Below are 27,910 nucleotides of genomic sequence, written 5' to 3'. Positions count from 1 at the left end.
CATAAGTGCCATATCTCCAAAACTGTCCAAAATACTTAGACTTAGATATTAAAATAAAATTTTGCAAAATGAGAAAACAGTCACAATGTCCATGTTACTCCTTTTGTTACCAGTTTATTTTGAACCGACTTCAAAAAAGGAAGAGTTGCTCAGTTCGGCTGTATTTTTTATGTTTGTGAGCTCAGAACTTTCGACTGGGTAAACCGATTTTGATGTTTTTTTGTTTTAAATCTAGTATCTTTCGTGTGATCTCATTTTAATTTGGTTCAACTCTGACAATGGCATCCATGAGAAAATAATATAAGTCTTAAATAAGCATTAAGTAAGTGCATCACAAATGGACGACCAACTCAATAGTGGTATTGACGTGGGCCAACCGATTTCGACGATGCTTTTTTTATTGAAAGTAAGGAACTTCAAGGGTAGTTTGATGAGTTTTTTTATTAAAGTTGGCAGAATATTGAGTTATTCATCCATTTGTTGCGCACATACTTATAACAAATTTTATAGTTTTCTCATGTGTACCATTGTCAGATCTACCAAATTTGATTCAACCAAATTTAAATAAGACCGCCCCAAAAACATTTTTTTCTTTTTTCATGTCATCTTTCAAATAAAAAAAGTCAGTCGAAAGTTCTGAGCTAACAAACATAAAAAACATACAGTCGAATTGAGATCCTCCTCCTTTTTTGAAGTCGGCAGTAAGTCGAGTTACCATTTCATAAAATTCACACAAAAAATTTATGGTTGTGTGCCTGTGTATAGCCTGGGCGAAGTAACAGAAAAAATCAATTTGAATGATGTTGAATCACGGCTGTCAGTGCCAATTGCCAATGTCGATGATGATTCATTCATTCACCAATGTTTTGAATCTAGTATCTTTCGTGTGATCTCATTTTAATTTGGTTCAACTCTGACAATGGCATCCATGAGAAAATAATATAAGTCTTAAATTAGCATTAAGTAAGTGCATCACAAATGGACGACCAACTCAATAGTGGTATTGACGTGGGCCAACCGATTTCGACGATGCTTTTTTTATTGAAAGTAAGGAACTTCAAGGGTAGTTTGATGAGAGTTTGGTTAGTTTCTGATTATGCGATCCATAACAAATTAATGAAACTCTTCAATTCTTAGGAGCAAATTAACGATACACGGCCGAATCTTTTATATGTTATCCGTATAATCAGGTTACCGTAACGTTGATATGGTTCAGTAATTGTCGTAGTCCAATATGATGATCAATGGAACTCCTTAATGGCTTAGGCGCGATCTGTGGCAGAATTTCTAACTGTCTATAATCAAATTGCAATGCGTGACTCAGGTATTCTATTTTTCCGCTCTTCGCAAGTAAAATAGTTAAATTTAAAATGTCCTCCAGGCAGATTTTCTCTGTTGAGATAGGCGTTTCTACCTGACTTCGTTTGTTTCATTTAAATTGCGCTGTCTCATATGAGCCCCACGTTTAGTAGGTCCACACAAATTCACACAAACAAACAAAAAACTATTCCAAAACAATAATATACAATAGAAAGTAAAAAATAATAATTACACATTCTTCAACTTCAACTTTAGGAGTTTCATTGAGCATCATATTCAACAACAACAATTATCCGACCATAACGACGTTACGGTAGGTTACTTAAATATCCATATGGCATAAAAATTTTAGGAAAATTATCGTTAATAGCAAATTAACCTAAAAATTTAACAGTTATGTTACTTTGTCATGGATCCCATGCTTAGAACCTAACCAAACTACCTTTGAAGTAAGTATATCCTTTCACACACAAAAGTTGGCAGAATATTGAGTTATTCGTCCATTTGTTGCGCACATACTTATAACAAATTTTATAGTTTTCTCATGTATACCATTGTCAGATCTACCAAATTTGATTCAACCAAATTTAAATAAGACCGCCCCAAAAACATTTTTTTCTTTTTTCATTTCATCTTTCAGATAAAAAAAACTCAGTCGAAAGTTCTGAGCTAACAAACATAAAAAACATACAGTCGAATTGAGAACCTCCTCCTTTTTTGAAGTCGGCAGTAAGTCGAGTTACCATTTCATAAAATTCACACAAAAAATTTATGGTTGTGTGCCTGTGTATAGCCTGGGCGAAGTACCTAACAGAAAAAATCAATTTGAATGATGTTGAATCACGGCTGTCAGTGCCAATTGCCAATGTCGATGATGATTCATTCATTCACCAATGTTTTGAATTTTTATGATCTAAGTAATTACTAAATAATTAACGTAGTAAGATGTGTATATAGATAACATCGATTTTAATTGATATTCCAATTTGATGATTGAATAACTTTTAAATTAGTTTTGGTGAATATCTCGGCAGCAGAAAATTCAATAGTAATATTATATTGTATTTTATGCATGTTATGATTCCTACATTTCATGGCTAATATTCTAATATCATGTATAATTTTGGAATAGGAGTATACTTGCTGTCTGTTACTTGGCTTATCTCCATATTTCTATGTTGGGTATCTATACGTACAAGACATTATATTGGGAAAATCGCTATTGTGATCGCTCTGCTTATTACCATTGTTTTGTTATGTCTTCCTAAAGGAGGAGAATCAGAGCCGAATTCATCCATTATTTATGATGAATCATTTATTCCTCGTTACACCATTCTTACAGTATTGTTATTAAGCCTATGTGTTGGTGTTGTTTATACTTTCATTCATGTATGCTTTACCCCTGTGGAAACCATAAAGATAAAAAAGTTTGGTTCAATAAACTAATTAGTGGTAAGTTTGTGTAAATTCTGGCATATAAATCATAGTTACTTGCAATGGAATCATGACTTCCAATATTTATTTTTATGAAATAGGGAGTGAAGATTACCTGATGGTAAAAATCATTTTCTTAATTATACCAAAGGCAATTCATGAGAGTAACTGCCACTGGTCTGCTTTACTACCCTTATTTAAGTAAACATCACTAATATTTTTGAATGTTTAAAAATAGAACATGTATGAGATTGTTTTGTTGAAAACCAACTTAGATACAAGCAACAATATAATTTTATGCTTTATCTAAGCTCAGATCTGACCATTATAAAAGAATTTAATATAAAATATATGTATCTTTGGAATCATACTAATACTGTTTATTTGACTGTAGTACTGTGATTTTGGATTTAAAATTCTTGTTTTGAATATTTTTTTTTTTAGATATCTCCAAGACTAAAGTAAGACTAAACAATTTCACCAACATATTATTAAAATCACTTAACACAATCTTATCATCATTATCATTAATATAATTATCATGGCTCATATTTATTTTTCTTTATCCTAGTTTATTTAGCTACTTTTGTTTGAAACTGAATTATTTGCTCATTTAACTATGCATTAATGTGATAAAGAAAACTTATCAAGCTTTGCATAGTAGGTACATGTGGTTTAAGTGTAAGATTAAAAAAGCAGTGATTGAAGAGGTAGTTTCAGTTATTGATATAAGGTTAGAGTGGTTTAGTCACATACAGACTCCTCTGTATGTGACCAACCCTCCGGTTAAAGTTGATTGACTGAAGTAATTTAAACTTCAACCTTTGTGTATGTGTAACATTCAATCAGTGGTTGAGAATGTACTAAAAAGGGTCCAGATTAATAAAAAATAAAGCATAGATAAGAAATGTCGCTAGTGGAAGAAGCCAGGTAATAGTCTGGATCATATACTTAGAATATAGTAGTGTATAGATAATCTGAGAGCCTGATAATAATATGTGGCCAATTATTTTATCAATGTGTGTGTTAAGTTAACTAATAACAAAAACTTTATTATTCATAATATCAAGAGCGCTTTCACACTACATCTGATCAGAGTCCGATCCATATCTGTGAAAGCATGGTCTGAAGTAATCATAGAACTATTTCTATGGTAGTTTACGCACTAGATCCGGCCTCCATCAACATATTTCTTTCCGTCAATGGTAGAAATAGTTCTATGACTACTACGGACCATGTTTTCATGGATACAGATCGTACTTCATGTGAAAGTGCTCTAAGGAGCTAATAAGTGTGGCTGACAGTTTCCGACTTGTCAATCAAAATCAGTTACAGTAACAATTTATTTGTTTTCCCTTTCTATCATTATTCATATTATGAACAGTGGCAGATGAAAATGAAAAATTAATCTCTACTTACCTGAGAGACATACATGAATATTTATCTATGTACCGGTAATAAAGTTACAAATCTGTATGTATTTTAATGGCTTTCATATATCAGATAAGAATATTCTTACCATCTACTATTCAACGAAGGAAGTGTAGCTGTTTTAGTATAATATCATAATTCAATTGACTTACAAGTTTGTTTAATAGAGGCCTTTTATATTACAGAACATGTGTAGTGCAATGTGTCAAAGCCTAAGGTCGCCAGTACGTAGATTGGCTAATTTGAAAAGGACTAAATATATTTCTACGTCTGTGGTGCACAATGAAACTATATTGGTTAAGAATAATGAGGAATTTGTAAATAAGGTATAAATATTGCAATTACTATTTCAAATATAGAGGATCTATTTTAGAACTAACTGTCTTAAAAACTCTGTTAAATATGAATATAGCTCTATAGAGAGTTACTCACCTGAGATACCTTATACGATACGGACAATTGGTGGCGCAACCAAGTAGCATTCTGTGCATGCATCCGAGCTGGTCACGCCACCACTAATTACTAAAGAGCTGTATTATTTATCACTCACTTGGCCGCCAGTCAGGACGCCAGTGAATCTTGCACCTCATTTCATGCAACATGTGTGCACACTTGTCTTTTGTTTTTTAATTGTGTTTGTTATTTGCATATGATAGAAAGTGGGAGGCTTCTTTACACAGGATGCTGGCTAGATTATGGGTACCACAACGGCGCCTGTGAAGCAGTAATGTGTAAACATTATTTTGTTTCGTTTGAAGGGCGCGCTAGCTAGTGAAATTCTGGGCAAATGTCTCAAGGTGACGAGTGCAGTTTTAGTGCCGCATAGAATTTTTGGGCTTTTCATGAATCTAGAGTGCCACTGCATTGTTATGGACAGGGTATATGAATTACCATCAGATGAACGTCCCTTATTGTCATAAAAAAGAAGATATTTCTGATTTAAAAATGAAATGCTAAGGCCTGATAAGGATGAGCCCACCACTGTTTCCTTTTTTCTCTTAAACTTTCTTTTCCTACTTACAAACAGCAGTAGTGCTATCTTTTCGAGGTACATTTTGATGCTGTCTCAGTGTGGTGTTGTGACTCTGGTGTCTGGTTGGGAAGTTTACAGACACCATGGTGGCACGAAATATAGCCCTAACTATGCAGGGTGTCCCAAAGTTATGGGACATGAAGGGAAAGTACCTTAAATATAGAAGATAGGCTATTTTACTGAAAGACTTTACGTTATTTTTAAAAGTTAGTACTTCTGCATTCAAAGATTTTCAAAAAATTACTTGCCTTGTCTAGGAATCGAACAAACTGAAACTTAAAAAAAAAAAAAACCTCTACTTTTATGATGCTAATCGAAAGAATGGCCAAAAACTAATAACTCTTCTTAAGTAACATAGTATTTTAAAAGAAAGGAACAACGTAAAATGAATTTTTCCTACTTGGATTGGTACGAATGGACCAATTAGATGGCCGGCCAGATCCGGATCTTACACCATTAGATTTCTTCTTTTGGGGATACGTGAAAGATATGCTATACAAAAAACGATATGAGGGCGAGTTACAAACAGAATTGTGCCATATCATATCGAGTATTCACCATAAAATGATAAGAAAATCAACAGGCAGCAGACTCATTAAAATATTGGAGATTTGCGTAAGACAAGAGGGATGACATTTTGAGTATTTAATTAATTAATTTACAAAAAAAATACCCACTCAATTGACTACTTTCTTTTAAAACACTATGTTAATTAAGAAGAGTTATTAGTTTTTGGTCTTTCTTTGGATTGGCATCATAAAATCAAAATCAAAACGTTTATTGAACTCATAACATTGATTTACAATGGCTTCAGTTCAGTCATACACAAAATTTCATAATAATAAATAAATAATATCAAACAGATAAAATTAAAATCAAACAAATCAAATAAGTAATATAAATAACATCAAACAATTAAAATCACATAAAACAAATCACACTTAAGTAGATCAATTCAATTCCAGGCTGCTTTATCGTTTAAATAATCTTGGATATTGTAATAGCCTTTGCTGCTTAATTTACTTTTTGTGTAGGCTTTGAATTTATTTATAGACATATTTGCTATATGTTCGGGGAGTTTATTATAGAAGCGAACACACTGACACCTAAAAGAATTACTGACTTTATGGAGTCTTGTAGCAGGCATGACAAGTCTACCCCTATTTCTAGTATTAATGTAAGTCACTTAGTTTTGTGAACTTATTTTTATTGTTTTGTACAAACATCAAATGCTCGTAAATGTATTGTGAGGCCACTGTCATAATAACTATTTCTTTAAACTTATTCTTTAACGAAATTCTAGATCCCATGTTATAAATGGCTCTAACGGCTTTCTTCTGCAGCACAAATATCGTATTGATCTCAGCAGCATTACCCCACCCCATAACAGGATATCATAGCTCATAATGCTGTGGAAGTAACTAAAATTTACTATTCTGGTTGTATCTATGTCAGTCAGTTCTCTTATCTTCTTAACATAAGAGTAGGGGTGTTTTTTTTTAGTTTTAAGTCGGTTCAAATCCCAGACGAGGCAAGTATTTTTTAGAAAATGCAGAATTACTAACTTTTAAAAATAACATAAAGTCTTCTTTCAGTAAAATAGCCTATCATAGATATTTAAGGTGTTTTCCCTTCATGTCCCATAACTTTGGGACACCTGTATATTTTGTTTGACAAAATAAATTTCATCCATTTATATAAACTTTTGTGTGTTGTAGTAATTGATGGTCTTTAGTTTCGAAGGTACCCTGTGTCTACTATTTATTTGTCATATAGCTGAAAAATATTGCTACAAAGATTACTGTTGTGCTTGATATTTTGAGTTCCATCTCTGGGTTGTTCAAACCCGAATATCAGTCGGGAACTGTGCTCCTTATATGTCAATACTACAATCCGGCCCACATTCAAGTGCTTTATTTACAAAGCGCAGCTCCGGCAATATAATATGGAGTATTGCGGTCATCACTGGTGGTAGCACAGTGCACAGTTGTAACGGCTAGATCACTTGGCGTTTATAGACTTCACTTCATTGTGTGCAGTGGCGTGCATTGGTTTTCTAGCAAGGTAGGCAGTGAAGATCTAACTAGTCGTAGTTGAGCTTGGAGATAGCTTACCGGAGGTATTTAGGAAAGTTTATGAGTGGGGGTTCAATAGAAGTTTGGTTTTAAAATAACGGAACCAAATTTAACTAAATTAACTTTAACACTGTTTTTATTTAGGTTCATAACGGGATAGACACTGCCTAATTGTCTAGATGATATGCACGCCCCTGGTTGTGTGTCTTCTAATTTATCTTGGAGAGTGTTCCGAAGAGCTGTTTCGTTTGATTCCTGCTGCCGAATTCGCTAGGCACGCCCTTATATTAGGATACATCCCCACCATCTAGATGTGAGGCGTTCCCCCACAGTGCGATTTTCAAGGTACTTTAAGCTGTAGAATGAGTTTCCTGGCGCGGTGTTTCCGGGACGATACGACATGGACACCTTAAAAAAAGCGCGTACATCTTCTTTAAAGGCCGGTACGCTAACCCATTCTTTGAAGATTTTACTATTATTGAGATTTTAATCAGTCTGATAGACATCTTGGTGTTTATAAATAGTTATGAAAACTCACTATTAAAAAACCAAGCTTTTGACTGTTCGATTGTTTGTTATGTTGTTCTATTTTTGATTTCTTATAATAAATTAATAAGACTAATATTTTCATCAGGTAATGAACAGCAGTAAAGCAGTGATAGTAAACTTTCATGCTGAATGGTGTGAGCCATGCAAGATCTTGACTCCGAAGCTCAAGGAGCTGATAGAGCCCATCAGTGACCTGGACCTTGCTATTGTTGATGTGGAAGAGAATGCTGACCTTGTGCATACTTTTGAGGTTAGTCCAGTTACTGCGGATAGCTGATAGCAGTTAATCCTGACAGCTAATATCACGGAATCATGATGAAATGTGGTTTTAATTTACTATCCCTTCATTTTGCTACTAATAAAATACATATATAACACTAAGATGAGTGATGACTACTCAGATGAGTAGGCAAGTATAATCAAAAGCCGGTCGATTTCATCAAGAGGGATAATGCTTATCACATGTACATCTTCTGTAACAAAATAATATTTTATTTAAACCTTTTGTTATTTTTAAAGTGATAACAATCACTTCTGGGATTAATTACACAAATTAGATTTGAAAACAAAATTTATGAATGATGCGGTACCGTACCCACGATCTCTCCCGTTCCGTGTGAGCACTCTTTCCACTGAGCCAACCGTTGGAGTGACGTATCGTTGATAAATCTTGTTTGTGCTGTTCAACTCTCAGGTTGTGGCTTCATCTACAGGATCCACTTTACTTTACGGGTTCGGTACCGCATTGTTCATAAATTTTGTTCAAAAAAAAAAGGTATAAGAAACAAATGCAGTTGTTTGAGTTGTAGCGACTGTTTTACCCTTAGAGAGAAACAGTAATGGTTTTTCACGAATCATGATCGCTACACGGCTATATTTCACCGAGACACCACGGTGTCGCAACCAGTCACCTGGTGTCCGTTTCTGCAACCAATTTGGTGACGCGATTAGCTCGGACGCGTCATGACTCTTGTCTCTAGTTTGGTACCTACCTACCAGACAACATGTTGGCTTGCGCTACCTTGGTCAAAGAATGTATAATAGTACAACTACAGAAGTCTCACTTTGCAAAATCAATTCAAGGCAATAGGGACTCTTGCGGCCACACAATAAGATGTAATTCCGATAGCACAGCACTTTTAACCTACATTTTTATTTACCTACAAATCGCCTCTCTTTCTTTCGCGTGACTCTTACCTATTCAGACGACAATAGGGTTGCCTTGTTTTAAAAAAATTGCTTAGTTTTTTCTATAATATAAATAGGTATGTAGTCGTATACAATATTCTTTCGTTGTCAAACCTACCTTAGTTGCAGATAGCAATGTATGCGTTGGAAGACCACGTCATAGTAATACTTACTTAGTATACAGTAATTTAATATAATGGTAATTTCATTATAATAATAATCACTATAAATTAGACTGTTTCAGGGTCTTTAGGAAGCTTAAAAAATTTAAATATGGATCGCAATAACCCTTAACATTCTTTGCTTTCTTAATGTTTCTCCATTTTTAAAAGATCGGTCGGATCAAATCAAATCAAAATCAGTTTATTCAAGTAGGTCACGAAAATGACACTTATGAATGTCAAAAAAAAATTAAATATTTTTCTTATAGAATCTACCGCTACTTCGTAAAGGGTTGAGCTAATGAGAAGAAGTAGCAAGACACTCATTGCCACTCTTTTATATCAAGATTTACAGATCATTTCAATTACAATATAATATGTGAAATGTAAAATGATGCAACAAACACACTCAAACGTCAAATAGTCAATGTCTTACACGAGTAAGTCAAAAAAATAATTGTAAATTAATACAAAAGTTATTGAGTACAGTAGCTGCATCATCCACATACACCATAAATCAATAAAGGTATTCTGTGAGCATTTTATAAGCGATTATAAATAAATAAACATGTATATATCCATATATATATATATATATATATACACAATAACTTTTAAGAATCTGAAACCGAGTCCCCGGCAACAGGATCACCCCGCCACCACAAGCAGCGCCCGTTCACGAGCATGACGCATGAGCCAGCCATCGCCTCCCTCAACCATATTTTAGGGAAGGGGACGACCCGTCCCATGTCGCCGCCACAAGCAGTGACATCGGTGAAGTAGGTATAAAACCCGCGCATGCGTCACTGCTCGCTCTTGAGTCCTTACTGGCTGGGCTTATGTGTAGGAACCGCCGCACGTACTTACGATTTCGATACCTATACGGGGAGTGAGACAGGCCTGCCTTGGTGTTCAGTGAAATATAGCCCTTATAGGCATCATTACAATTTAACTTGTGTAATCACATAACATTATCTCACAATAAAAAATATTAAACATGTTTGTGTGAATGTGTTACAAAATTCGAGTATATTCATGGTAGAATGGTTAAATGTATTATGATAGGGCCAAAAAACCACTATTTACCTATTTAACACGTTGGTGGACAGTAACGCTCACAGGCTAAAAAAAAGGTAGCTAAAAGTGATACGGCAGTACGCCTGTCGACGTCTGAGTTTTTACTTGCATAAAATCAGTACGCCAAACGACGTCTGATTTTGCATACTATCATAAAGAACGCCATGTTCTACTGTCACCACAGGTATAATTAAGACTTTAGTACTGTCACAACACAATTTCCAAAAAATCGCCAAATAAAGCACCTCCACGCTCACATTCACGTTTTTTATGGTCCTCTCCCTACGCACACTACGCCCATGGGCGTCATAGTTTCATACGATGAGTCGAGTAGTGCGCCTCTGCGGTGTTCCGACATGTCGCTATATGATTTCGCGCGCAATTTTATCCAAAAAATTACTACTGTCTATTTTCAATGAAATTTTATTATGTATACCAAATACTAATTAAAGTCTAGTTGCAAATCTAAACAACGTATTTACGTTGATAATGTTTGTTGTGAACTCGATTTTGTTGTACTTAATTTGTAACTAAATTTATTGCAAATATCTCGAGACTCGCATGAAAAATAACAAAAACTACTTCAAGTCCTATTTGAATCGAGTGAAGACCCATTTGCTGGTGCTGGAGAGTACGTATCTGATGATCAGTATCAAACATCAGTGCCGGATGCACAAGTTCAGACAATGAATCTCTTGCCTCATATACAAGATGTATACGCTAGACTAGAGCTGCTGTATCATCTGGCGTGTCGACATGCTCTTCGTCTAGTTATGCAGAAGTCGATGGTGACAAATCTTCATATTCTGACTAGACTCGACTCAATGAACACCATGAAATTATATAACACTACGGATAAAATCGTGTACGTCTATGGCCGTTGTGTCATATCATATATTTTTTAAATATCTGTTATGACACTACGCCCGTGGGCAGTGGCAGTACTGTCCACCAACGTGTTAAGGGCCTCTAATAACACAATATTATGACAGCACAGCATAAAAAAACTAAAAGGAATGTTTTAATTTTCAGGTGAAAGCTGTACCAGCTGTTATAGCCATAAAGAATGGTCTCATTGTAGATAAATTTATCGGTCTGGTTGATACAGATATGATAAACAACCTCATAGACAAAATGTCGAACAAGCAGAAACCTTCATAAAGTGTCATACACTTACTCAAAGGACTTGTCTCGTTTTTCTATGGAGTGTGTTTTTTTTTAATTTTGCGGTCACTTAACAAAACCAAACTACGATACCATATGAAACATTAAATTAAGTAATCTAAAATAGCTACTTCAATAATTTTAAACATCTGCGTTTTTGTTAAATTAAATATTAAAGCTGCTACTATTGTATTTAATATAGAAACATTACAAATTAAAAATAAATAGAATTAATTACTAGCCTTATTATTATTAAACATGGTATTTATGTTATCTGCCTTCATCTGTCAACGCCAAAACGTAAGTTTAGCAAAAAGTCCAAAAAAATTTTTTTTTATATTAACTGGCTCCGTCGACTGAATGTCGACGATTCGGCCAACGTCAAGGTGGAGAGATTTCTTATTTTAATTTAGCTGAAGGAAGTATATAAAGAGCTGATTTAAAAGGAAAAATAAAATAAAAAGGAAAATATTTGGATGTTAGTGATATTCAAATATTCAAATGTTTTTTTTTTTTGTGAAAACGCAGGTGTTTGAATTTGTTTTAATCATCAAATAAGGCTAGATTTAAAGGCTTTTATATAAAAACTTTCAATTATAAAAGTTTAAAAAATAAAAATACTAAAAGACCACTTACGGACAAGTCTTTTAAACTCACTGTATGGAGTCCTCTGTTAAAAAGTCTAAATAACTTGCCATATTAAAATTTTTATTTTTACAAATTATGTTTTTTAGGTACGTAATAGATAATTTTAGCTTGTCTATGTAAAGTGTAAATATAAGCGTGATAGATTTTTGACTTACAAAATTACCCACAGTATTGCAATTAATTCCTCAAAAATAGTCTATATTAGTCAAATTAAAACGCAAATTTTTAATATTTCACTCATGAATAAATTTATATTGCATATAATATTAATATATTAAAAAAAATATACTATACATAAATACATACCGTGAAATAATTAATACCTGTAAAATAATATATATCTGAACCCCCAACCTTGTGATTTTCGTTATTTTTTTTATAAGTCAATGGTATATTTTATTTATTTACAGCATCACAAAGTTTTAATATAAATATCCGGACGACCGAGCCTTGCTCGGATTTTTAAGAATGTACAAAACTTGAACAAAAAAAAACTAATAGGACTTCTGGATTCGAACCGGGGTCTTTAAATAGGTAATATTTACTATTTACTTAACAACGCCATCTGCTGTTGTGTCGTTAAAGCAACCAATTGGTTGCTCACAAAAAATAGTATTATTATTCGCCAATAGATGTCAGGAAGAGTCATATTTTTCAGTTGAGACTACTCAAACGGCTCCTTTTTGTTATTTTTCTTCCAAGTTTATGTTTAAGTTGATTATCGATAAAACACGAATAAAATGACATTTTCTAAAAATGATTCCTAGCTAGATCGAATTACCGCCCCCGAAACCCCCTATATACTAAATTTTATGAAAATCGTTGGAGCTGATTCCGAGATTCCAATTATATATATATCATATATATATATGGTTTTCAGAGAACATTGAAAGCTAGGACGAATTATGGACTCAAATAAGTGCCAGCTTATCACAGTTATAAATCAAATCATGACGTGATTTTCGCACGAATCCGAATTTCAAAATATACTCTTTAATTAATAATGGAACAATCACAATACTAGAAGTTAGGAAGTTCATTGAGAATAGCGCCATCTATGGGGAAAATTTGTACTAATCGAATAATTTCTAATCTTTCATGATTTTTTTATGTGCTGTATTACGATTCTTACCTCATTCTTAACTTTAACAGATTAATAAATAACTGTAAATATAATTATTATTAATACCTGTGTTATCTACATATCTTGGCTTCAGCCTGCCTTCTTAGTGTTTGATAAGAAATTCAGATTTATATTTCGTATTAAGTCCTGAAATGAGTTATTAAAAGCCTTTTTTTACATATGGATATTTATTTAGGGTTTTAGCAAACATTTATTATCATTAACAAATTTAATGAAGTTGATTGTAGCAACTAATTAAATAAATAAATTAATTAAATTTTCACGTTCGGAATGAGTTGAGTTATCCAAATGTTTTAAGTTTTCTTTAGTGTTAATTCCGCCAATATTTGTCTTTAAACAATTCGACACGTGCTTAGCCCCTACACGAAAGTCTCATGCCAGAGTTTGGCGAGTCAACATCTCCTGAGGGTGCCTCGTGAAAAAGACAAATATTTTCGGAACAAACCCTAAAGAAAACTCAAAACATTTGGATAACTATGGATTTATGCAAAGTAACGCCTACTTCATTAAATTTTCATAGGTTGACATTTTGTACCAATAGTTTTTCTAACAAAAGTTTTGTAAGTGTACAAATATTTTGTAATTATTCAGTGATAGAATGTAGCTAATTTAAATAGATCGATTAATTTGACTTTACATTTAGTAGAGAACGTTTGAATTTAGCTAAAGCATTTTTGAATAAATTGATTTATTTAAAATAAATAAGTTTCATACTTACCTGTAATTTATGTCTAGTAGTTTATTATTATTATAGATTTTGCTTAAAATATTTTGTGACAATAATGTCTATACGATTATTATATTAGTAATTTAAATAGAACATAAAATAACTGATGTTGATATTTTTTTGATATTCGATTGTTCTTTATTGCGATTCCTGGTCATTATTATACCTAATACTTATAAAACAGTACTTACATAGTAGCTGAGGATACAAATAAAACATGTAAAGTATTTATCTTATAGTAACACGATTCGAATCATATTTTAATCATAATAGTAGATCCACGGACGAGTAAAAAAGAAGGACTCCGCGCCTGGATATTAGCAAGTGAAGCATCGTCAGAAGGTTGTCGCCCTTCGTAGCCATGGCAACGTGGTAGTTTATTCCACCCACGTCGTTGTGTCACCTTCGTAGCTCCTCAGAGCGCCTTTTGGGGAGAATATATTGCTCAGGGGGTCTAAATTACTTTGGAAGTGTCGCTTGTTTTATTCTTGAGACTTCCATTCTTCGTCTTGATATTGAAGTATTCTGGAACGCACTTCTATCGTTGTATTTTTATAAATTTTACAATATACCCTGTAGTTAATAATAGTAATGATAATATATTAATTTTACGCCCTTTCTAATAGAATCACTTAGTAGGTCATAGAATAATTAATGATAACAGTATAAAATCACGGACGAGTAAAAAAAGGACTCCGCGCCGTGATATAGTGTGTGTGCGGTTACGGGGGATACTAGTTACACAATTATTTCTCCCTTAAATAATCATATATATTATATATATATTATATATATATATAGCCACAAATACTTATACAGTATCGTTTTTACACATTTTCACAACGCACGACGGCAGTTTTAAAATATTTTATTGAGACGCAAACTGATCTGTCACAGACGATGACAATTCTCATAATGGCCGCCTATCGGCCTGTAGTAGTGTAAGTGTGTGCGTGGGGCTATGTATTTACACGTTAATCGGCTTCTTTTGGTGCTATACTGTTGTGTAAGGTGACACGGAGTCCTTATTTTTTTACTAGTCCGTGAGTAGATCTTTGGTAATAAAATATAGAACTACAGATTTTTGAATTATTGAGTGTTGTGATTTTGAAGTGTAAAACTATTTTTAACCTCTGAGCTTAGTAACTTGTAGAGTAGACCAAACTTAACTTTGTGTAACGGCGGGTCCACTGTGGATGTGTATATACCTCCTGTAGTGATAGAGCTTTATTTATGTACGCGCAGGTGCCCTGATGTGTATTCCAGACTAAAGTTTATGGAACTATAAAATTTGGTGTTAAATGAATCTATACTGGAAATATTTTCACTATGCCAATTTACGTGCAGTTAGCTCAGTACAGAATTAAAAAATAATATATATTCCAATTACTACTCGATTACAATATTTTTGGACCTGACGTCCTTTGGTACGGTGTGCAAAACAAGCATCACTAGGATATTATTACGAATAAATAAATAAAAACATTTATTTTGTCAGTATTATAGATTGATGTAAAGGATGTGTTGTGATGCCAATTATTTTTATTAATATTATAATGATGAAAATATTTATGAAAGAATTCTTTTTATTTTTCTGCTAAAACTATTATAGCGACACAGAACAATAGAAACTACAGAACTATTAACAACAAAAGTCAAAACGTAACAATGAAGACTTCAAAAACAAAGCACGAAAATATCACGACATGTACCTAACGATAGTTAAACTGCAAACCGTACTGAGGCTACAGGACGAGCGAGGGGGTAAAAGGGGAAGGAGGGGCCTTCACGAGGTCCAGAGATAAAGTAGCTGTGTAGTACTAGGAATTTGCGAAAAACCCTTTTGCCTTTCTAAAATAAACGCGTCTTTTTGAAAATTGAAAACTCGAATTCAATGAGTAATCAAGATTGTTACACACGCCAAATTTCCACGATTCTTTAGCGGTTTGTAAATTATATTTTGAAATATAATCTTTATGTTATATTTCTGATTACTTTAGTCTGGGATTTGCTCGGTATGAAGCTAATGCTTAGATTAAAGTTACCTAAATGTAAATGTAGGTACATAACCCGACATACGTCCAACTTCTGTTATCCTGGTGTTTTAGTGATTTATGTGTTAGTTTTAAGCGTTTCACAAATATAAATATATTTTCTTGCATTTTTTTTTATTATTATTGCCTATTTCTGCCTCAACTGCTAACAGCATAGACAACAATTTAGCCGTAATATATTGTTGCGTAGCAACCCTTCGAAGTATATGACGAGAGTTGTCAAACTTCAAGACATTGTTAATTTCAACAGCTCCGTCAGCATTACTCGTAGCTCAGCGGAAAAGTGTTTACTTTAGACGCTGTAGACCCGGGTTCGATACACCTACCAGTGTATGGATTTTTTTGGGTTTTGTGAAGTTAAAGGAAATTTCTAGTTAGTTCAGGATCAAATCGAACAGAAAAAAAGGGATGGAAAATGTGTAAGCAGGATAAAAATAGTTAAAAGAATTTTCTAGTACAATTTAAATTTAAAGATGGAATGGGAGAATCATTTTGAAAATAGAACGGATCCGGGGGTATATAAGCCGTACTAAGCGTGGCCTACGGCAGTTCTAGTTCTGACTCGAAAGTGTAAAGAAGAAGAAGAAGAAAAGAAGAAGTAGTGAAAAGTGGAAGTGTTCCAAGAGGAAGAAGATAGAAGAGACTTAGTGTTCGGTGCGGTGTGACGCGTTGAAGGTACCGCCGCCCACAAGAGGAACAGCGGCAGACCGGCGAAGTGCAAGTTCAGAAAAAGTGAACGCAAATAAAGACTCGTTCCTATAAGCGGAGTATTATTTCCAATCCCTGACCCACTCCCGTGTCAATATATACAGGTTGATGGCTGATGACTCACGGTACGCAGAAGTCGTTGCTAACTGTCGGCTTTATGAGAAAGCTCATGGTCGCTCTGAGGGCAATGGAGAGGGCTATGCTCGGAGTTTATCTGCGAGATCGAATCCGAAACGAGGAGAACCAAAGTTACCGACATAGTCCAAATGATTGTGAAACTGAAGTGGCAGTGGGCAGGGCACATAGTGCGACGGACAGATGGCCGTTGGGGCAGTAGTCCTCGAATGGCGGCCACGTACCGGAAGACACAGTGTTGGTAGGCTCGCCACAACATGGACCGACGATCTGTTTAAGATCGCCGGAATGCGTTGGATGAGGGCAGCGCAGGACCGATCATCATAGCGATCTTTGGGGGAGGCGTTTGTCCTTTGTCGTCTGTTGATAGGAGATATAGATTTGCCCACGTTTTTCACACGATGATATACATTTCTCGTAAGTTTTATTTGACATTTGTATTTTTATCATTTATCAGGTTTCTATAGTTATGCTTCTGAAGAATGTAATATTAAAGTTTAAACTTTAGTATGAGACCAAAACTTTAACTGCACTGACTCTCAAATGTAGGTAATGCTTTTGCGCTTACTCTCATAAATAACCTTTTTGAATAAGGATTAAATGAAGTCCTTAAAAATATTTATTTTTATAAAAACATTTTATATACTTAACAAATTCTACTGTTCTTCCATACGTTCGTCCGTTTAGAAGAACATCCTCTGAACTCAAAGGAGTTGAAGTACCTATAAATTTGCCGTTTTGTACCTACTGAAGAATTGAAACATTTTTATTTTGATGAAAAATATATTTTTTAATAGAAATATTTACTCTCGCTATCTCTCACAGGAAGTTAAGTTATATCTACCTTTCTAGTAGAACTCTAGGGATCGGTACTCGAATGACTGGATTTTTTTTCATGTATATAATATACCGTATTGGCGGCAAGCCTGGCAAATAAGTATGATGTTGGAAGGTTTCTAAATGTACGTCATGTCTATAGAGACATAATGGTTAGTCGAGCCCTGTGTGGTCTTGAGTTATTACAAGCAAGAATCGTGAAGGTAGGTTGGTGCATCGGTCTAAGTATAAAGTTCGCCGTCATTGCTTGACTGGATGTGTTACTATCAAATCATCTATGGATAAGCTTCAACCATCAAACAGCGTATGATCTCGTACCTCTGTCATATACTACGCAACGATAGGTACCGCCTGCTGCAAACTATTTTGATGGGAAAAATAGCTGGTAAAAGAGGTATTTGAAGAAAAAAAATGTCTTGGTTCAGATACATAAGGAAGTGGACTGGTATCAAGCCAGTCCAAGAACTATTCTACCTAGCCATGGACAAGGAGAAGTTTTAAAACTGACTGTTGACCTGCAGTAATAGAGAGGCACCTCGGCCTCCAAGGCCCCCACCTGGCTTCGCTGTAAAAGCCTTTAGGGCTATCAGCACAGAGGAGGTTTTTACACCCTAGTCCGATATATGGGCTCCGTTTCGGGGTCTTCAATACGTAAATGTACCTCCTTGAAAAGCTCGCTTTTAGTCCCCGGTACCTACGAGGGACAAAAAATCGTATACGCACCACGTGAGATAAGTAGGGCATTGCCAATATTCCGCGGGTGAGGATGACCTACTTTTCTCCCTAGGTAGGCGTAATATACTATTTCCTCCTCTCCTGAAAAAAAAAGGAGAGGATATTGAGTGCGGATTGGCTTGCTATTATACTACTATCTAGTTTTGACCGCACGCTCCCGAAAATCCATAATTCCTGTGCCGATTTAACATTAAAGGCAGGGTGCGTGCTACTCTATGTACGTCAGATAATGATGGGACATGCAACTTTTAAGCTTTAGTTTATCGATTTTGGACTTTAATGTGAGTATGCTAACATCAAACCTTGCCGCTGATTCCTTGGTAGATTAATGTGGATGGCATTAGCCGTATCCAATGACGTTCTATACACATTTAAGGAAATAATTATCATTCGCAGTCTGATAACGAAGAAAAGTGTGCTTAAAGACAACGTAAGCACACTTCTTCTTTCTCCTTAGTCCTTGGTCACTGTCCGAGTCAAATCTAAAATAAATAAATATTTTACATTGCTGCTTATTGACCAATAATATTATAAACAACTGCAGTAAATGCCGCAATGTATAGCAATAGTAGGTTTATATTGTGGCATGGTTCGTGTGTCTTTGTTTTTATATGTTGTGGTTAGTCTATTATGTATTGAACGTCATTGGTTATACCTACCAGAGGAGTTCCAAAGACAGTATTAATTGCGAGTTTATTCCTTCTGCTAATTCCACACCGGAACTTGTACTTAAAAATTACACGACAATTTTCAATAAAGGTATCCGAAGATATTTAGTTACTTTTTAAGGCCGAAAAAAAGCAAATGTGTGGTTTATGAAACAACGATGGAAGTAAATTGAATATAAATGTATATTATTTAGTTTGTAATGTTGTTCATATAATTTCGTAGCACCTAAATGTTAATGCTTTTGTTTTGTTATGTTTTTCATTAATATTTGTATGTAGTTTACGAAGACCTTTTGTACACGGTAAAAATCGGAATGAGTTTATGTATGTACAAGAATTTTGATATTTATAATATTATGTAATTTGTTAATAAGAAATAAAATAAATAAAGTTAATTTTTTTCTCTCTAAATAACATATTTATATTAGCATAGATAAATCACAAATTTATATATTATGCTTTACATATTCATAAAATAAAAATGTAATAAAAAAAACCCTTTTGTCAGGTGTGGGGTGCGAACCTCCCTCTCGGGAACCAGAACTTATATCTGACGCCTTGGACCGCGCGGCCAATCTGACTTGAGAGCAGATGTTGAATTAAAGATACAAGTTCACCTCTACTACAATCTTAATCAATTGTAATGCAACATGCGATAGATGGGCGACAGAATTCGAGGCGATTTTTTTAAAGTGTAATAATTATATTTCACTTTAAAATCCAATCGAAGTATTTCTTCGAAAGTATTCTTATACAAAGAGAAAAAAGATCCACTATGGTATCTTTCACCAATGAATTTATAAATTAAACCAAAATATATGTTATTAACTTGAAAAGGATTAATACCACGTAATTAAGCCACTCCCATGCCGTTTCAATCTTTTTTGCTTAGATATGTTTATTATTAGTATTATAGATTTATACGTCTAGATAAACTGTGTCAACGTCGGCTGTGAAAACGTCGAAAAACGTTGAGGTTGACAGTTAACCTCTACTTTGAGCAATGCACGCACACTAACACAAAGTGATATAGAAATCGCGAGTGTTCGACGAAGTTTGTCACGCACAATATAGTAATTAAACCTGGCTTGTTTTCATCGGTTGTCTAGTAGCAAGAGGCTCTAGAGGCTAAGGGGCTCTATTTTTACGTCTTGAAAGACGCATAAATTATCTAAGATATTTTGAAGCCGCCCATGAACAATTAACATTCAGATCCATTCAGAAATTCCATTGAAGAAAGTTAGGAGTATCAAAAATAAAAGTCAACATTAATTTATGTACCATTTATTTTTTAATTCGTTATCATTAACAGGCCTTCACAACACTCCATTCAGCCACCGCTCGACTTATTTAAGGCCACTATCACACTGTCATGACAATTTAAAATCCATGATTGAAATTCAACATTGATAATTATAAAGTTAACGAAAGTTGGCTGTGAAATAAAACTTTATTACAATACTTGTAAATAGAGTAAAACATGGAAATGATATTTATTTTAATTATTATATTATATAGATGTTTTACTCGAAAAATTATGCAACATTAACATTTGTAAAATGACTATGGGTTGTGACAAAGCCAAAAGATAATTAAATGTGGATGTATAATGCTGGTAATACTTAATTCTATGTCGTTTACTAGCAACACTGGAGAAACTGATCTTAGTGAAGATCAGTTTCCATTTTATTATTCCGACTGAAGGACTAGCATCCATGGTCTTGAATTAAATTAAAAAAAAATGTTACATCTTCACTTTGAGATTAGCAAACAAATCACGCTATAGCTAAACAAAACAGTGACAAATTATAAAATTTAGAATCAGAATAATAATAATAATAAAACCTTAGATCATTTATAAGTCTAGATAGACTATGACAGCTGTGAAAACATCGAAAAAAATAGACTTAAGAACTATGGAGGGTAGAGGCAAGGAGTATCATCTAATAAGGGAGAAAATTTGAAAAAGTCTCCAGCTTATGTTGTAAATAACAGTTCAAAAAGCTTCCACAATGGCGCTGGTGTAGCTTCTGTGTATGGGTATAAAGTATGGCGAATGTAGCAATAGTAAACGAATTGAAGTATGCCGAGTTAAAAATCTCATATTATTGTTATTGTGTTAAATTTCAACTACTTACGTTGTACAAAATAATGTTATAAACATAACCTTAAAAAATAATTATAAGGAAACGTGCACCTAGAGCGATTAGTATTATTTTATATTTGTTCTTTTATGATTTACCCTGATGCGACTGTAGCGCCACCCTAATTTAATTCATTTTGACGGACACTTTTTCATATACACAGATGATTCTCCTTACCTCTACCCTCCATATTTAGAACTAACTTCTATTTTGGCCAAGTTTACGCAAACTAAGACAAAGTGTCATAGAAATCGCGAGTGTAAGACGTAGCTTGTCATGCACACTAAACTAATATTCCTGACGCGACGTATAAATGGTCTAAGAATAAAATAATTGTCTGCCATCAAAAACATGATTAAATATTATTATCGCCGAAGCATCAAGCCGTATTTTTAAATATCAAAGTTTACATTATTTATTGTAATAATAGAATCGAAATAACAAATGATTATTTATTACCAAATAACAGTGACCCGTAGATATATCAATTATTAGATGTTATATATGTTAAGTTCAATTATTTACTCAAACAAAATAGACATAATATGTATGAATACTAAGCCAACTTTCACTTAATGATAAACAGTCATATATTTGAAACATTTAACAATTAGATTGTGCATTACACTTAGCAACGAGACCCGAGTACATTATATTTACATACATACATACACCGGCACCGCGAAACACAACTTTTTGGACGGATTGTGTTTCGAGAACTGACTTCCGCAACTTATTGCCGACATTGTGACATTTCGATAATATAACAGTAAAAGCTCACTTGTTCGCACATTAAAAAAATCCACCTCCTACATAAACATCTTTTAGTACCCACTTATTGAAATAAAGGTATCAAAATGTATTAAGCATAAACTTAGTATACTGGCGTAATAGACTAAATAAAAGAATAAAATGTTCATGTCTGATAGTTTTACTGATGTGTTAAGAGTGTTACTGAAGTGTTTAGTATTTTGCTTTTGGTCGATCCCAATGATAAATTTTGATAAACGGCATATTTTTCAAGTATAAAATATTTTATTATCTAACACATATTTTCTTAAGCGATTATAATCTTAAGAAAATAGTGTTTATTGGGTACAGAAAATGAAATATTCAGTATTTCAGTGCATATGTTCTTTATGCATCACGAAAGTAGTATCGAAGAATCCGTATTTTCCTGTGTTTCTTTAGTTGGATTGTTGCTATATGTAACAACAACCCAACACGAAACCATTATATTTATTAAATTATATCCGTTTAAACACAGAACAATAGCGTTAAAAACACAAAATAAAACGCGGTATAATTTGATAGGAGACTAATGGACACTAAATTGTTTCAAAACGGTTTCATGGCCTTCATCTATTCCGTCTCTCTCTCACACCTAGGTTTTTATGTAAGGATAGTTAACTCACTTTCACACAGTGTTCGTCTATTACGCTCCTATACTAAGTTTATGATTTTGAGAGAAACACGTAGATACGGCCTACGGTTGCAGCTAAAATAATTAATTTTTTAAACTGATAAAACAATTAAAAAATATATAGACTTTTAAATATTTTATTACATATTATAGTTTGGATATTTAAAATTACCTGATTTTGATTGCACATAACTTTTTTTTGACATTCATAAGTGTCATTTCCGTGACCTATATGAATAGTGTTTTTGATTTTAGGATTGAATTCTTCATATTACCATACAAAGTACTAAAGTAAACTCTGTATGCTCGAAATAGTTATGAAAATATAAAAGTGCGAATAATGTTGCACTTACTGCATTGATTTATGATAACATTTGGTACAGTAACAGTACGGTCGCCGAGAATAGATATTTTAGGACGCTGACCCGTAGCTACCTGTCCTTGTCGCACAATTATCTTTGCGCTTCTTAAACTTGAACTGGTTACAGAAATATGTTAGACAATTAGCGTAAGGGTAGTATTTCAAAGTAAAAACGTCGCGAAGATTTATGACAACTAGTTGACAGAAAGAGATAGATATATTTTAACAAAATCCCCCGAATCAAAGTAAATTCACTAAAGATTTTGTATTATTGTATTGTGTCTTTAGTGTAATAATAATAATAATAATAAATTCTTTATTTTGCTAGAAAACATGTAACAATGGGTGTAAGTAGTTTTAATGTATCAATGTTATCGGCCATTTCTGGCATGCAAAATTATTATTAACAAAATTCTAGTTATTATTATAATTGATTAACAAACTCTATATTTTAAGCGTATAGTAGTGTAGATAACTTATTTATGAATGTTCTTTAGATTATAATTTGTATAGTTATGTCTTTTTAAGGGTTTCATCTAGTGTGTGTTTACTGCTTTTTTTCCACTTTACTTAATTTGTTAATATTGATATTTAAACAAGAAAAATAATCGATTTATAGATATTGTTATATTCTCGCGGCTCACATAATATTATATAGTAATTAGAATACATTTTCTCTATAAGTGAATATTGTAATATTGTTCTGAGAAATAAAGCTCTTAAATGGTATAATGTTATCAGAATTTATCTAATTATTTTAATTTATGTAAAACTAGACGTTCGGGCGGGCGCTTCGCTGGGCAAATTTTAAAAGGAAATAAATCAACGAAGGAAGGTTGGAATTCGAAAAATTAGTAGCCATTAACCATCTAGGATAAATTTCGCATCGAATGGTGGTAGTTTCATGTCGATACAATTAGGCGTGATTGAGCCTCAAACAAAGACCATTTTCATTATTATTATACCTACTAGCTGTTCCCGCACGGTTCGCTGGGCAAATTTTAAAAGGAAATAAATCAAGGAAGGAACGTTGGAATTCGAAAAATTTGTCGATTTAATGGTGGTAGTTTTATATCGATACGATCAGTGGTTAGGCGTGATTGAGCCTCAAGCAATGACCATTTTCATTATAAATATGTATATGTTCATTATATATAGATTTATCATTGTATGCATATAAGTTTATGGCATAAAACACGTAGATAGTATGTGTTGTAACATTTATTAAAACTTACACGGCCTTACAAATAAACTTATTATAAAGTTATAACTGAGAATAAACCAAGAATATGCAAAATGTTTAGAAATATACGTTTTCTGCGTTTATTTGCAAGGCTGCTTGACATTCGAAAAACTTCAGAATTATATTTTTTTTTAACTTATTTAGTGGCACGGGATGCAAGTAGAAATTGAAATGATTTGTAAAACGATAAAAATGTAAATAATGATTTAAAAGAGTTGCAAATGAGTTTCTTCCTACTTCTTCTCCTTAGCTCAACCCTTTACGAAGTAGCGGTAAATTCAATATTTTTTTTATAAGTATAATATCCGTGACCTACATGAATAAAGTGATTTTGATTTGATTTGATATATTCTCAGGTATAACTTTATAGCAAGTTTATTTGTAATTTATTAATTTTTTTATGAAAATAAGGGACGAGCAGGACGTTCAGTTGATGGTTACTGATACACCCTGCCCATTACAATGTAGTGCCGCTCAGGATTCTTGAAAAACCCAAAAAGTCTGAGCGGTAGTACAATTGCGCTAGTCACCTTGAGACATAAGATGTGAAGCCTCATTTGCCCAGTAATTTCTAATTAAATTCAATAAGATTTTTTTTAAAGTGTCAGTTCCGTGACCTACATGATTTTGATTTGATTTGATATATTCTTGGTTCATTCTCAAATGTTACTTCATGGCCAATTGTATTTGAAACGCCGATAGTATCATGTACTTTGTAAACAGTAACCTTTGGGTGAGCCGTTGAATAGTGTGAGCGATATGCGACAAAGAAGGACAGGTAACGATAGATGGACCAAAATGGTTCCTTTTAGCCACCGCACTTTACATGTGTTCTTATAACGCTAGTACAAGCATACACATACAGACACACCATTGATAAAATCAGTCTAAAATATAATAAGGCAACTTCATAACCCACAGATGTTTGCTAGATATAAACAGGTAACCTTACACGTAATAATAAATACTTCGTATAGTACAACTATATATAAGTTTATATGATTAAAACTTTTTGGAACTTGATGATATGCTCATTTCGAAAATTCACTATTTTCTAGCCGCGGTACAGTTCTGGTGCAAGGGATTTTGACCCGCAGTTTCAAGTTTAGCACAAGTAGAAGAGAAAAATACGGGGCGATCGTAAGTGCGACTTAATATCATAATGCTGGGTCCATATACAACGAATGACGCCGAAACAAAGTTAACGGATGATAATGAAAGACCTATAAGAATCCTGGAACGAACCTTTCGCTGTCTTTCGTTTCGCCGCTTTTCATTGCATACAAATAAGGCCTGAAATAATAGTGTTTTGTGTCAAAAGCGTCGAGGAGATCTTTTTTTTATGCATTATGATAAACAATATTACAGAATATACCTATGTGTATGCAGGAACCGATAATGGTTATACTTTTCACTAGTTATTTATAGAATGTCAGACAGTTATTAATATTCGGCACATAATCTAAGTTGGGCGCCGTTTGCGTTACATAACCATAAAGTTATGTTTCTAAGACTTCACGACTGAAAATCCGAATTTATAATCCGAATAAATGTAATGTAAAAACAAACACGGATCAAATATTACAAATTGATAATTAATCTTAATGTTAATCTTTACTTGCTCACTGCAAGTAAAGGCATTCTTAAGGTGGATCCACACACACGTGTCGCCGGTATTGTTCGCGTTTTCGGTGCTAATCCCCAACATTGCCGCCGACCGAACTGTCATGTCGACACACGAATACACCACTAACTTCAACGATAATCACAGCGATACTGCGGCCTTCAGTGGCAATGATATAAAAAATTGCCTCCATACCGCCGGCTAAGCCAAACCCCGCGGTATGTGTGGATCGACCTTAATAGAAATAAAAATAAAATGGAAAGATTGAATATCTATCAATCTCGTTTAATACTGGTCTTTCTTATTTATTTTTATTTCACTTAATGCGGCGCATATGATCCCTTGCAAAACCAGAAGTATTCTAATACTGTGTATGTGAGGCAGACTCAATATAATTAACATATCGAGATGATTGACATTATTAATATATACAATAGAATAATGAATACAAGTATTATTAATAATAATATTTGGGAGACATCAACAGACCAAATTACTTAGCCACACCATATTATACAATATTTACACTATATACAATTCTATTATATTTAGGTACTGTAAAAGAATTAACTGTAAACAGTTTTATCCCGCAAATAATCCAGTTGTACATCTCCAAAGTAATTTGAAATTTATACTTATCAAGGCGAATGAACCTCCATCCATATAACATTATGAATAGTATAAACTTTAATTTGGAAGAAGTTAATAAACTTATCTATACATTTTATACCAGATACAACAAATATTTATTTACATACACCATTGGTAATTTTTAAATCCCTGGTAACAAGTGTTTTTAAATCTATTTTTACCGTACTTTGTTATTTCTCATTCCAGTACTGATATATTCGAACAATCCTATTTCACAATTGCATTAAACTGCGTAGTTCCATATGTTTTTATGGGGATAGAAAATCAAAGGAGCTCACGGGTCAAATAACGAAGTGATCAGCTGAGAAGTCACAGGAGCGCTGCCGTTGTGAAAATTTAATGCGGTTTTTTTTCCCGATGAAAAAAAAATCCGAGATTATGAGACTTGGGAGTATGAGACTTGAAGTTAAGTTAAGCCACATGGTACCTTAGGGGCGCTGTCTTGGAAACACAGTTAACGCAAGGAAGCACTCTTAGGTTGAACGTGGCAGAAAGTTACTTCCAGACACATCCAGCTGAGAAAATCCAAACTCCGAACGTAGTGTAACTCTATAAACACACAATTATTTTTCGAATCGTTAGCGCTTTATAATATACCGTACTATTCATATACTAGTATGTGTCGTGAAGGAACTCAAAAAACCCATCTCAAATATTTAATCAGCATAAGCCAGGTAAATTAAAAAAAAATCAGGGCCATTAGATTCAATACGACAATACGGAAGTTAGACTCTAAATTCTCAGTAATAAAGTCCAATTTCCAGTAAGTGTTCATACAAACGATTTATAAATAATACCATAGACTCAATCATAAATACCGATGTTGAATTGTTCGAGTGATAAGCAACACATTTGTAGCCATTATAGTTCCTATTGCTACACAAATAGAGTTCAAACTTCGTCACCCAAGTCCTGCACGCAGTTTTCTGCGATGGGCACGAACTTGTCATCAATTTGCACCAGCAGAATACATTTGTCCACGTGGGACCTTAGCTTGGGGTCGCGATGGTTCGGGGTCCACTTGTGAACAACCTGAAAAAATTCAAGACATTCTTATGCATCATAAAATCAAATCGGCTGATATGATGAAGTAGACGTAGGACTAAAAAAAAAAAACAGACCATGCATGGTATGTTTTGCATATAGTGTCCCCCAATTATTCAAAATATGATAGCGGTCCTTAAAGTGAGTCTACCTCGGGAGCGTACCGATTCTGGCTGTCGAAGAATAATGCCCGCCCTTCGTTTTCTGAGAAGGGCACAGAACAGCTTACATTAAGTACGTATCGACAAAATTCATATGACTGATTCTACAGTGATTCAGACTGAAACATAGTAATGCTTACACATTACGGCTTCGCGGCAGAAATAGGCGCC

General features: G+C 33.8%; 2 protein-coding genes across 3 annotated transcripts in view; one reads left to right on the top strand and one right to left on the bottom strand.

Annotated features, from left to right (window-relative positions):
* The first annotated feature begins 2,193 nt into the window (after positions 1 to 2,193).
* LOC126964706 (thioredoxin) lies at positions 2,194 to 16,112 on the top strand. 2 transcript variants are annotated; one of them, XM_050807982.1, is made up of 4 exons: positions 2,194 to 2,368; positions 4,371 to 4,511; positions 7,928 to 8,092; positions 11,301 to 16,112. In XM_050807982.1, the coding sequence occupies exons 2-4, from the start codon at positions 4,374 to 4,376 to the stop codon at positions 11,427 to 11,429; spliced, it is 432 nt and encodes a 143-aa protein (XP_050663939.1). In that variant the 5' UTR covers positions 2,194 to 2,368; positions 4,371 to 4,373; the 3' UTR covers positions 11,430 to 16,112. The 2 variants fall into 2 exon arrangements, with proteins under 2 accessions (XP_050663939.1, XP_050663940.1); XM_050807983.1 differs by lacking the exon at positions 2,194 to 2,368 and adding an exon at positions 2,470 to 2,772.
* Positions 16,113 to 20,356: 4,244 nt separating this feature from the next.
* LOC126964704 (pecanex-like protein 1) overlaps positions 20,357 to 27,910 on the bottom strand; it is a 40,396-nt gene continuing 32,842 nt past the window's right edge. Inside the window, exon 26 of the mRNA XM_050807979.1 lies at positions 20,357 to 27,566. Within this exon, the coding sequence (XP_050663936.1) occupies positions 27,426 to 27,566 (141 nt within the window). The 3' untranslated portion in view covers positions 20,357 to 27,425. The remainder of the gene's footprint in view (positions 27,567 to 27,910) is intronic.

The sequence above is a fragment of the Leptidea sinapis genome, chromosome 5 (genome assembly GCF_905404315.1).
Source record: "Leptidea sinapis chromosome 5, ilLepSina1.1, whole genome shotgun sequence".
Classification (NCBI taxonomy): domain Eukaryota; kingdom Metazoa; phylum Arthropoda; class Insecta; order Lepidoptera; family Pieridae; genus Leptidea; species Leptidea sinapis.
The sequence above is the reverse complement of the archived record's forward strand: the minus strand, read 5'-3'. Positions and strand labels throughout refer to the sequence as shown.